This window comes from Pararge aegeria, chromosome 5, assembly GCF_905163445.1.
Source record: "Pararge aegeria chromosome 5, ilParAegt1.1, whole genome shotgun sequence".
In the NCBI taxonomy this organism is placed as follows: domain Eukaryota; kingdom Metazoa; phylum Arthropoda; class Insecta; order Lepidoptera; family Nymphalidae; genus Pararge; species Pararge aegeria.
Window position 1 is genome coordinate 458,437 of NC_053184.1, and position 13,726 is coordinate 472,162.

Sequence of the window (13,726 nt, forward strand, 5' to 3'; positions counted from 1 at the left end):
TATTATTATATAAAATATGTTACTTCAATGACAATGAAATAATTTGCCCCGCTAGTCCGATGTTGGGGTCAGAAGGTGGTCAAACTATTTCCAGTTTAGATAGTAAAGCCAACATTAAAGGCCTGGTTATAATATTTTTTTATTTTGTTAAATATACTCGCTAGGTAATAATTAAATGAAACAAAATATAAAGAACGAGAACAAATCATATATTTTCTGTTACATTCACATCTTTGCTTACAGTACACGACGGCGTGTTCGGAACAAGGTAACGCGAACTAGGCTAGCCAACCCAGCTTTATCAGAATCCCGCCGTAACCCTCCATCGTGGCGTTGGTCCATTGGTCCCACGTGGCTTGATTGTAAGCGTTTTAGGTGCTAGGACCACAGTGTCATTTCTTTCATTAATCACATACATTACAGCCCAACATCACTGTTTTCTTTGGAAGAAGGTAGGTACTCGTAAGGAGACAGCCAAAGGAAAAAAAGCAGTAGCAAAAGTAGTTTTACTTATATCTGAGTATGACCCCTACTGGTTTGCAGATCTAGTTTGTCATTCTATTTCGTTTTAAAATTTCAAGATTTTCCTCGAGTAGGTAATTATAGCAGATGTGTACCAAATTCTGACTTAGATATGAGGTCAAGTTTGCCATAATCACCTACCCAGAGGAATTTCCCACACTATCGAAATTGTATGTTTTTACCTAAACATTTGACTGTAGAATATCATCATAGTCACGTGTGTGAATAGATTGAAAATACAATAGTAACATGTAATACCACCTTTTCATGATTTGCCTTTACAGGCACGAATGCTGTTTTCCCACTCTCTAATCAATTAGAGATTATGCAACAGCTTAACTTCAAAGGTTTATTCTAGTTTAGTACTTCGCCACCCTGTTCCGCGCATCGCCCAAATAATCTTAGATAAGTTAACAGTTAACAATAATAAACTGTTAGAGGTATAGTATGTGATAAATATAAGTAACACATCTTAGAAAAACCAGCAGTCGACATGTTGTAAAGACTCTGAAAGATTACTTTGCAAGTTATACGTAATTACACAGATATCACAATTGTCCAGCCGCCCTAGCACCAAACTTCGTTAGCTACTGTCAAGTGCTGTCAAAATAGTAATCCCTTTAGACCAAATGCCTGACATTCTTCTGCTAATTAATGATGCTAATCTTGTAGACCACTAATCTCTTAATTATATTGACAGAGCGCTGTGCACGAAATACATTCAGTGAGGTAAACCTCTTTATTATAATTAAGGATCGTCAGTGTAGATAGAGATTCCTTACAGTTCAATACCCAAGACATTTTTACAATGTCCTGTTTACATTATATTTAGAACTGTCAATTTACTTTAGAGACGTGACTACTGCCGAATCGACAGCAATGGCAGTAAGATGCAGTTAAAATGCACGAAAATTCGGCAAAGTTGCGATGTTCACAAATTCGTTGCTAGGGGCCCGAGACTCGAGTGTAAGATTTGAAGAAGCTCAAGCGTCAACGGGGTTGGCGCTGGTCAGGCACATTTGTGTGGAGTTTTTAGAATTCAGGTCATAACGTTTGGCTTTCCATACAAATTGACAGTCACGCCACCACCAATGAGCATCAGTTTACTTCAAAACTGACATTCAAAGTTTAAGTAAAGATATTAGCCGCGTTTTCGGACTGCGATTTTATTCAAATTATTGGCATTTTAAATACTTAATCTTCGTCCTTATTTAGTATTATTATATAGATACATTAAAAGAGACAGCGTGGGTCGAATCATTAAAATAAGTGTAATATAAAACGCAGTCCGAATACGCGTCCATTTTTAATAAAATACATTTATGTTTCAGTGATACTTAAGGGAAAAAAGTAAGGCTGTTTCATTGGAACATGTACTTACAAAATTTGGGACAAGGGTTGATAGTTCTAAGGGCCCCCGCAAAATACAAACTTTCCATCGGCCGCTTTGTTCAATAATTATATTATACGCGTAAATAAATCAATTTGAGGAGCAACAATCTGCTTCATTCGACACATTATTACATTCGAGGTAAAATAATTATTTTCAACTGCTTAATTAAATTAAGTGACTAACTATTGTTATTTGTGGATTCATAGGTTCATAATTCTGTGAATAGAAGTAACCTTCTATACCCAAGATTTATCATAATCGCAGATATACGATGATGCAACTGCACGTTAATAAAATATCACCACCATTGACCTCACGAGTATTGTCAATGTATGGCGGGCGCATATCTTCAATCATTGGGATCATCCACTTTAACAGCTAAGCGCAGTAAACAAAAAAAAAGTTCACGATACAATTTAAGACTAGCCCATCAATAAGTCTGTAATTTGCGGGCGCGGTGGGACTTCTACGGAGGTCCTACCGATCGATAATGATTGAACTGGTGCCGATGGTTACAATATTGAAATATAAATTCGTGCTCTTAAAGGTAACTCTGTATAGGTATGATAGCATTTAGGCTCTCTAGACAAAATTGTATTGTTTACATACGAACATTTAGTTTCTCTACACACTTACTAACAATAAAATCTGTTTGACATATAAATTATACATATGATTTATTTTCAAGTTAGGTTACTTTGCATTTCGACGTAACTGTGACAGTGAAAGTAAAACGGTTTTTCTACTGAAAACCCGTTGCGTCGGATTTAAATTAGGTCGATTTCGATACTTTTCGTATCTCTGATTTAAAACAAGAAATACACTGTCAAACACTTTTAAAATCAAAGTTCCCCACTTGACTGCTGATACTACTATATATTTGTGACATTTTAGATACTTTAAATTTAACTTCATATTTTTTAATTTAGGTATTAATTCTTTGGAATGCTCACTGGCTCATTTATGATTTATATCATTCATAAAATAGATCGGATGTAATATGCACTGCACCATCCTTTATTTAATAAATGATTGTGATTATAAAGTTAGAAACACACATAATAATTCACCCAAAGGGTGTTTCCGCTTACGTTCTTGTCATGATCTTGTTCATGATTTCTTTTGTTTCAGCAAGATAAGGGTCGAAAATATAAATATGAACAATTTTGAATAACAAATATATAGGTAATATATTATTATAATAACGAGAAATACTAATGAGTTCTAAGTATTCTATAACAGCAATATCTAAAAACAATGATTTAACGTTAGCAAGCATTAACACAATATATAGTTAGATTTTTATATGTGAGAAAGCATTACAATTTATGATGGTATCCTACGTGAAATTATCTTTAACTTTTTTTCTTCGAGCAGGTATAAGGCAGGTCACCGATTTGTACCGCACGCACGCATTAAATGCGCCATGCACAATATTTGAGTATTTCGGTTTGTCAGCAACCGCCCACACTATCCGCAAATAGGAAGCTGACTCAATTTTCTTCATTAAATTGTTAAAAAATAGGCAAAAAAATTATAATAAGCATCTGCTCATCAGACAGAGTAGGCAATAACATATAGCCTGACGAATACTTGATGAAGCCTCGGCAACACTGAAATTTTGTAGAATGTTGTTCATGTGCTAACAAATCGGTGGTGTTCTGTAGGTTTCATCACCATCTAATACCAATATGACTCTAAGGTGATTGATGCTGTAAATATTTTTAATAGGTATTATAAGGCCCCATTCATCCGCATATTTCTGACATGCGGGATGCGTTGCGTACGGAATGTGCGGAGCGTAAAATGTGCAGCTTAAGTTGTATACCTAACATCGACTTAAGCTAAGATAATCACTATCACGAAATGCAAAAAATACGTAACAAAATAGGCCTCGCGCGTCTAAATACATCGTATATGAGTATCCTTAAAGCAAATATTGGTACCACCCCCGAGCACACTAAACCTACGCTAACCTAAGCTATGATGACCGAGCTAAATGTAGAACTTTCATAATATTCTCTGCAGAAAGACTATGACATGAAGGGTTAATGCTGTATTAGATACAAGATCGTTGAGTTTCGAAATCTCTAGAAAAGATCTATGTTCAGCGTTGGATATACGTCGGTCGATTATGAGTTTGTCATCAAATTAAAGGCCCAAGTATGTCATTTGGAAAACATAATTTATAAAAAAAACCATTCATCTGCCGTGTTATTCCTGAAGAAAATTAGTTCAGTTTATAGATAATCGGTTAAGTTCAAGCTTTTTAACGTGAAGAACCAATATATGAAATAAATTATAATTATTAGCATCTTTATCGGAAGCCGAATTATTAAACGTGACCCCAATATAAAAAGCAACGCGTGGCGAGTCAAACCCAATCTATGTTTCCCATTAAAATGATACCATTACATTGGGCTACATTAAATTGTACTTTTTCAAAAGTGAGTAATATTTTTCGATTTCTTTTAAATATTATTTAATTCTCATAAATCGGACTACTAACATTTTAGTTAGATAATACAAATATTGATTATAATTTATATATATGTTAGCAGGTCACACTATCCAAATGATTGATGATTAATTAATAAATTAAAGCAAAAATAACAAAATTGTCGAAACGATCAAGACATACATTATTGATATAAAACATTAAAACTACCAAATAAAATAAATACCTAACTATTACCCGATACTGAGGGACTTAAACGTTACTTTTCAATTTATATATTAACAATAAAATTATGTTCTATTTTATGAGAATAGAGAACACCGCCCACTACGTACAACAGTCAGATTTCGTAAGTATAGAGATCTATATTATTTCTCTTTGGCCTTTACACAACCGGGAACAAAACTACTTTCTATTTTTATTCCTTAGCTAGTTTAGCTGCATGATAAGTTGATACCCGCGTAAGCAACGTTTCAAATGCACAATTAATAAATATTAAGGCCGCTATCCCACTGGCGTTTTACGAGTTGACGCTTCTCCAACGTCTGCGCAGCGCCAACGTTGAATAGACGCGACGTTAACGTCGCGAGTTTCTAATAATAAAACGCCAACGTTGCACAGACGCGACGTTAACGTCGTGAGTTTTTGGCGTTTTTTGGCAACTACCTGTTCGTCAGGGTACAATCAGGCAGTCTCACTCTGTCTATGTGTCGATTATACACCTCAAATCGAATCATGTGTGCGGCGTTAACGTTGCGTTCAGCGGATGTAACGCTTGCCACTAGAAACTCGCGTCGTTAACGTCGCGTCTGCTCAACGTTGGCGCTGCGCAGACGTTGGACAAGCGCCAACGCTTGTAAAACGCCAGTGGGATAGCGGCCTTAAGAAATATAGCGAATACTTAAAACAAAAAATCTAGACAAATACTGTTTACTTATGCCAAAAATTAAAAATAACCATTAATTTTGTTTTTGATCGATGATTAAAATTAGTAGCACATTAATTAATTATCTCTCTGTTGTCTGTACAATGAGATTGCTCTACTAACTTTATTATTTGATCTGAACATTTTGGTTTAGCTTTGATAAGAGGTCGGTGCCGAGATTTCTGTTTTTATTAAAAAAGCGGTGGCATCGCGTTGAGAACTTTTTAACGTTCTCTATGAGATGCCATGCTTCGCGGCTTATGCTTAGAAACGTGAGGTGTGAATAAAATTTGAACTTTGAGTCCATTTTAAAATATAATAAAGGTGAAATAGGCCAGGTAGTGCGAAGTAGTGAGCGATTTATGATGATCTAAGAGCTCGTGGGAAGTTTTGAGGAGGTATTTGATAATAGCTAACTTGTAGTATCTCTACCTTTCCCGACAATGTTAACACTGAGACTATGGTGTTTATTTAACATAGATTGAATTTAAAGTTATATAACTACTATACTTACCTTTCGCAACTTCATAATATTTAATAGGGTATGTCAGGAAGATACTGCTCATAATAAAACCGACCTGTAGGTAAAAGATTATTTCATTTGTTTACTCTATTCCTATCATTTTGTGTGCTTTTATATCCGTGTATAATAAAACCTCTGTATTTTGTGCTATAAAGTATTTAATGTATTTCTCTGCTGACCTTCCAATCGTTGGGCGTTGAGATTATATTGCAAAAATAACATAGAGCTATATACCAATATTTTAGCTCGTGTCAAGTACCTCCAATAATTTTCCCACCAGCTCTTTAGTTATAACGATAATAATAAATAATATTGCGTGTTTTCGGACACGATTGGTGGTACTGGAGAGTAAGCTTAAATTATATACATGAATTGCACAAAGTAATGCTGTTTGCACATCACAGCGCAACACGGTGAATTTTCCATACATAATATTTATTATTGCGAATTTACTAAACAAATGCTGATTTTGAGTACGATAAAATTTAAACTGCTTTGCTTGACGAACGTATCATAATGTGGAATCAGCTGAAGCGTCTAGACAGATTCGCGTAGGCTTGTCTTAATTTAAAAATGTATATTACCATCAAATTTACTGCTTCGATAAAACATGACCAAAATATTTTTTTTATTTTATTTTATAGGTATTACATATTATTATATTACATGTCTTGCTCTCGGCAATTCCATAAAAAATAATTAAAAATACCTACTCTGTGTACTTGGCGCATTGGTATATTAAAATCCAAATTACTGTACCCTTAGATAATCATGCTCGCGATCGAGTTGTTTTTGAATGTAGAAACACTAGTATTTACTTTCAGTAAATAGTTTCTTATACGTTTGGTGTGGTCGAACTTTAATCTTTAACAACAGATGAATTCGGTTCATTTTAATCTAACGTTATCTGTTTCTATATTCAAACAAAAAACTACGATTCACAGTTTGCAAATTTTACATTAATCTCAAATCATAAAATCACGTAAAAAGAGCGCTTATGCCTTGTGCAGTGTACAACTAACAAGTCGATGAGTGCAAAGATTAACAATAATATATAGAGGTATAATATTATACATATACCTAAATCCATACACAAAAATCAGGGAATCAGGAACGAATTGCGCTCCGAAGGTACATTAATTTAAGATTCAAATAAATCTGTGAGATAGTAATAATGACATTAAAACTTGGCTGGGTTTATTATGGTTCAATTGTAACCAATGGTTTCGTTTGCAACCCTCGTGGCGTTAATTTATGTAAACAAGTGTAATTATTATTTTTTCAATGTAAAAATATCTATGAAAGATTTAATTCACAAAATAATCATACTTGAATTAACTAAGTTTTGACTTTCAATATTTGTAGGTTGAAGCGCTTCACAAGATTCTGTCTTTAGCAATATATATATAATTAAGCAAAGTATTGATTTAATTAAAAAAAATATGTATTAACGCTCGATAAGCCTCTGTGAATAGGTGTATTTGGATTAAACAGTTTTTGGTTCGAGTTGTGAGTTCGAGCATCAGGGTTCTTTTTACGTGACAGCAATTATAGAAGGGTAGAGTGCTTGGAGGTGTGCCCAACGGGTCCAGCGGGGCAGGCGCCGCGTCCAGCGACTCAGCATATCGTGAAGAGATGCCAGCGTGGGCGCGGGTCAGCTCAGGAGCGCGCGCGCGGCTGGCTGGTGTCGTAGGCGCGGATGACGTCGGCCTGCGACACGCTGGCGCCCTCCTCCTGCGAGAACGCGAACCCATCTGCAAAGGTGGGCGATTCCCATTAGCAAGGCGTTTCCATCGGTGTGTCCAATTATGTCCCGTATTGTGAAGCCTTGTACTATGCAACTGTTATAATCTTTTGGTGTGAAACATATAGTGGCGCCTCTTAGAAGTAAATCTAACTCGTGTGCCGTTACGGTAAACGACATGACGCTCTCTAATGCCGTCATGCCCCGTCATATTTACTTCTTTTATATTAAAAATAATATCTATGTATATAAAAGGCAAACGTGACTGACTGACTGACTGATCTATCAACGCACAGGTCTAACCACATGACGGATCGGGCTGAAATTTTGCACACAGATAATCATAACAACTTAGGCACCCGCTAAGAAAGGATTTTTGAAAATTCCATCCCTAAGAGGGTTGAATGGGGGATGAAAATTTGTATAAAAAATCCTTCATTTATCAATAAATTTTTCCGAACGATGTTCCGAATTTACAAACGATTTCAGTGTCCCCACAAAGTATATTTGCAATGTACAAAATAAACAAGTCTCAAGAGAGAAAACTGCTTCTCACATGGGCAATTCTACGTAGCTTGCTCACTAAGCTAAGCTCACCCAGTGGTTTGACACCTACTGACAAATCAGTAAAGAATATTGTCTATAAATACGTTTTATAGTTCATATTTTTCTATTAGCAGCAAGGTACTTTTTTAAACCTTTGTAAAATTGACCAAATCAAAAATTGGACTCTAAGCGGGGTGAAGCCGCGGGCAAAAGCTAGTATAACATAAAGAGTAATAAAATTAGAGTAAATTTTTTTACGACTCAATATTTCCTTTTAAAAATTAGAAATTCTACAAACTATCAGGTTAGATATGAGTTAAACACCGATCCCGCTTAGTTGGCTCGAGAAAACTCGCAAACCTCGACTTTGATGTGCGCTACACCAGCTTCTCACGTATGGTTCCAGCTCACAAATATATAGTGATGTACACCATACCTGCTCAAACCTGTTGCATAAACTCAAAACCGCAAACATTAAACTTTGTTACACGAAATATACGTCAGACGCCGGAGAAGCAAAAATGTGGCTGCACAAGTCCTTCAAAAACAGATGCATAGTAAAATTAAGTACTTCCAGTTATAATTTGTTTTTAAAATAAGAAATTATAAATCGTTAACATGGGACATTTGCATGGGACACAATATTTAGCTATAATTTATCTACTTCATAACAAGGTAATTAGCGCGCATTCTTATATCTGATCGTGTTCTCTAATTGTGCAAAACACAAGTGTAGGTACTAAAGATAAAAACAAGCTTGATATTAAAACTAGCAATATGATACCTCCGTAATCCGTAGTTCTGCAGTTTCGCTTAGGGAAGAAAATTGTATTAATGTCTATCTCCAGAGAACCGTGCAGTGTTAGGTGAACCAATATCTGGTCTATATTGTCTTAGCTAAATAAAAAGGTAACAAAACGCATGTCTTTACGCGCAGAGATGCGTAAGCGATGCTCCATGCATAGCGCTTAAGGCATTCGTATCGCAAACAAACGTCGTTCAAAACGAGGTATTTTCAAAACTACTTTATAGCCTTCGCAATCGCATACCATATTATCTTCTCAACACCGACTCGACTCAAAATAAACCATTGACACGTTAGCTTTACATCATGTGATATAAAGTGTTTTTTGAAGTGTATGACTTGTACCACGTCGTATAAAGACTAATGGGTGTTTACTAACGCTTAAATCAGTATTATTTAAAAATAACAGTTTATTCCAAAGACCATAACGTCCTCGAGATAAGTTTTATAATTCCGAAATAATACTGTTCTCAGTAATGCTAGTAAGACACCTGTCACCACTCCTCAAAGTTTATTTTACATAACATGATATAAAGATCACATATCATTGCTTTAATCTGAGTCGAGTCGGTGTTGAGTCGATAGTCTGCCTGGCGTGTCGTTTGTCTTTGTAACTTTAGAAATTTTTATCTTGATTTTCAAGTTTCTTACAAGTCTGTTTCGAAGACCTGGCAATTAACCGAATTACCCGGTGTATGATATGCGCAGAATACAAACTTGCTGAAATTTCCAAAATAGTGTTGGAGTCGAAAAGAAAGTAAGATAAAACTGGTAGCTGACATGCTCATTGCGAGTTATAAGCATTTATGTATGTAAAATGTTCCGAGCGATATATCGATAAGGTTCTGGTCGCGTTCCTGGCACTGCACGGTTGCATGGAGCGTGGTGTGTGCTAAAACCAGGGAGGGTAGTACACAATGCATCAGCTGACTTGTGCGTATTACGAGTGGCTATCGTTGACTTTGGTTTGTTATAGAAGAGTCGTACAAATCTTTAAAAATCTATTAAAAAAATAAACATTAGTACTCTTTTCTTGAAATATTTAAATTAGTAAAGATTTATTTAAGCTCTTGTTGGTCCGTGAATGGCCGACTTCTAAACCCACCCAGGAATATGTTCCCACCAGGGTACAGAACTAGATGGAAATACCGAACGAAATACGGCGTAAGTGCCTTATACTCCTATTTTTCTAGAATTATCGTTCCCATTGCATAGTACGGAATGTAAAATCAACAAACAAAAGACATAGAAGTTCAAAGGCGTGCCAGCAGCTGATGCGCGGTCTGCGTCCGTCCCGGGCGGGGCGGGGCGAGGTGGGGCGGGGTGGGGCGCGCGCACTTACGTGACAGCTCCAGCTCCATGTTGACCCTGGTGGCGGAGCGGCGCCCGAACACGCTGCGGACGTTCTGCAGCAGGCGCGCGGTCTCCGTGAGGCTGCCACCGCGCCGGGGACAACCGAACGTTACCGAATCAATACGCAGAAGTGGGATCGAGCCGCGATCAACTCCTTTTTGTATGACCTCATACGGTTTCCCGGGAAATCTCTTGTTAACCGTGCTGCTTTAATTAACTCAGTTAGCGTATTTGTCCGATCGTTTATTTGAAATGCTGTACTTATTATATACTTATGACGAATAAAATTTTGCTCAAAGCAGCATGGTTTTTTAAAAGAGGTTTCTTAAATGACTTATAGCCTAAATGATAAACACTCATCGACAGTAGCGATTATAATGTAGTAAAAAACAGTAAATATTGTTATATATTACAATAATATGTATATCCGTTTTACAAATCAATTCGTGTTAAAAAGCATTATATCCTAGATAGTAAAATTTTTTCCACAATTTTGAATAAATTCATTCAACAACCATATAATCTGCTTCGCGCATCGAAGAACTACGAAATAATCGTGATCCGACGGTGAGTATTCGTCTTTAATGAAGTGAAGCGTGGCATACACTCGCAGCGTGCGGCAAGCCGATAGAAAGGGTTACAGACCAGTGTTTCCCAAAATAATTGCATGCCTCTGCACAACGCACGATTTTTAAAACATACAAATATTAAACTAGTCTCTGTTAAGAAACTTTTGCACAACTGATAGTGAAATCACTGAGTCTCCAGTAACGTTCCAGTATTAAGTAGTAAATTCCATTGATTTTACTTTAACTGTTCGAACGGAAACACTAAGAGACCTATGTTTTTGATTACGGGGATAGGGGATATTAATCATGGTAACAGTTTCTCGAGGGCAGTCGTAAACGTCAGCAACGCTTACTCGAGTGAGCTTTGGCTTTTAATTGCGCGTGAAAAGGCTGTATAACATGTAAAATGTAAACATTTTGGGAATCGCCGGTCTGTAGTGTGTGCGATGCGATGCGATGCATTCAGGGACACAGGCTCAGCGCATGCAAAGCCATGCCGTACTTACACTGGGCCAGGCGGGCCACGGCGTGCCGCGCGTCCGTCGCGCTACAAAAACCACCAGACTGTTAGCACCTCAACCTCATGCCCATCCAACCAACCAACCTCAGACCCATTATGCACATCACATGCTAGACTCTGAATGTCGGAAAACACTCTTAATTTATTTCTAAACCCAGCACATAGTTCCCTATGGCATTGTAAATGTGTCCCACTGTTAACCAGAATATGTGACGTATAAACTGGGTCCGTGGTGCCAATCCTTTTGTATAGCTGACCTCCATTATTTAACCTTAGTATAATATAGGTCAGTTTTTTGTACACATATCTCTAAATTGAAATGCCATAGTGAAGATCCCTGCGTAAACAAGAACTCAATATAAAATGTAAAACTTATTCAGGTATACAATTTTCCTTTTACATTTTAGTATTTATTTCAAGTTGCCAAAGTGAAGATTGGTCCTGAATAATGAAAAGTGCAAATTACGAAACTCATATTATTAGTAGGCTTCGATTCAGCAGTCGGATGACATTCGCCAAAATTGAACGTCCGACGAACTTCATAAAAGCCGTGCGTGAATCAGGTTTGACTTTGAAAGGGTCAGGATTTTTGACCAAATGACTACTTATATGATTGATGCAAGAGAATCAGTTAGAGTATTTTTAAGTAGAGTAGTATTTTATAAAGTCAGGGTCGTTACGGACTATAACGTCTCCAATATCTTGAAGGGAAACATTAGCTTGATCGCTGCATGCCCGTAGTATCCCTTTCAGTTCTGTTAAGACATCAAGCAAGTAAATTGATATCAGTGGCCACAGTGCTCTAGAGGAACTGGGGGATACAGTGAGCAAGCAGTGCGCAATTCAAGCAAGTCTAGTCTTTCAATTTAACGATGTTTCGAGAATGTTTTCCGACGGAACAGTTCAGAATATCACATAGTTTATAAAATAGAGACAATCAATTGAAAATCAACACTTTATTCAATACAAATAGTTCTTACAAACAACGTAAATAGCCCTCTCTTACTGTACGTACATACATACACTACAAAAGTTTTATTATTACATTAATATGGATCTATATGTAAATTGGGAATCAACCTTACCTTTACTTCATGTTGGCTGTATAATGGTGGATTTACTGTGAAGCACCTAGAGACATCTATACGACTAGGACAGTTTGTCTGTACGAACTATAAGATTACTTGAAAAGAAAATTATGCATTTTAAAACGAATAGTTTGCTTAAATCCGCGCTAAGTTTTATGGAAATAGAACTTAAGCTAAATCCCAGGGTTACTGAAAATACTCCGTAATGCTCATTTCACACTTTTACTTCGCGTTTCATTTTACAACACATTTCTAGTAGCGCTGTAGCGTCCATCGCTGTTGGCATTAAATTCAGCAGAACTAAAACGATATATCTGATAACTCGACTGCTATAAGCTTTTATACTTATTCGGAAACTTTATTCGATTCTGACCTTTTTTAATTGTAACAAAGACCAAATAGAGTATTTACTGAACTTATAATTTTCTCACGTTGTTTAAATACTACCTTTATACAGCCTTTTTGTATTGCATTTTAACTCTTAGGATAACTCATAACTTGATTTAAAAAATACAAGCTGAAGTTTTTCTTCATATGGATACTAGTTAGAAAAAAAAGTTGATGTAATGTGAGAATTATACAGTTCACAATGAACAAAATAAAAGAGACTTTCAATGAGTAAGTTACAATGCGCTCTAAATGTGCGTCGGAAACATAAATAGGTGCAAAAGTAAACATCTAATATACATAAAAAAAGCAAAAGTAAAAAGGAAAGGTTGTATTTACACATTTCACGGTTGCTAGGTACACATTACATTAAATGTAGATTATATACCACTTGGAAGATCATTTGATGATAATTAATTTAGTAAGTAAATCAATAGACAATTATTATGAATCGAATTAACAAAACACATTCTTAATTATTAAGAGGACTTAAAATACCGAAAAACTTAAATGTTTTAAGTATTTCTAATACCTACATATAATTTGTACAAAAATATTTTTTCCTAGTAAATATTCCCCTCTTCGTGTTAAATTATTTGAAAATAAAATTGTTAAAAACCTTCAAAAATTTACCACTTTCTACTTTATTTTCGAAATCAAACTAAGAAATACCTGCTCGAGAAAGTATTGTAATGCAGCTTCTTTGTCAGAAATCCATATCTTATGGCCATAAATGAATGCAATGGCCATGGTCTATGGAAGATGGGGTTATTTTTTTATTCAAAATAAATCTCTTTCTAGAAGTATGCATTTTTCATTTTTGTATGTGGTTTTTGTATGTGGCATACAAAAAAATATCATTATTTCAGATGTATTCATAAGTTAAAATATTA

The 13,726-nt window shown here is 35.9% G+C and overlaps 1 protein-coding gene across 14 annotated transcripts in view; it reads right to left on the reverse strand.

Moving 5' to 3' along the window:
- Nucleotides 1-188: 188 nt before the first annotated feature.
- LOC120623638 (probable phospholipid-transporting ATPase IA) overlaps nucleotides 189-13,726 on the reverse strand; it is a 97,408-nt gene continuing 83,870 nt past the window's right edge. For 8 of the 14 annotated variants that reach the window (XM_039889741.1, XM_039889737.1, XM_039889743.1 and 5 more), the window contains 3 exons: nucleotides 11,345-11,385; nucleotides 10,259-10,350; nucleotides 189-7,575 (listed from right to left, as the gene is read on the reverse strand). In XM_039889741.1, the coding sequence (XP_039745675.1) occupies nucleotides 7,249-7,575; nucleotides 10,259-10,350; nucleotides 11,345-11,385 (460 nt within the window). In that variant the 3' untranslated portion in view covers nucleotides 189-7,248. The remainder of the gene's footprint in view (nucleotides 7,576-10,258; nucleotides 10,351-11,344; nucleotides 11,386-13,726) is intronic. The other 6 variants (XM_039889748.1, XM_039889746.1, XM_039889749.1 and 3 more) reach the window with 4 other exon arrangements.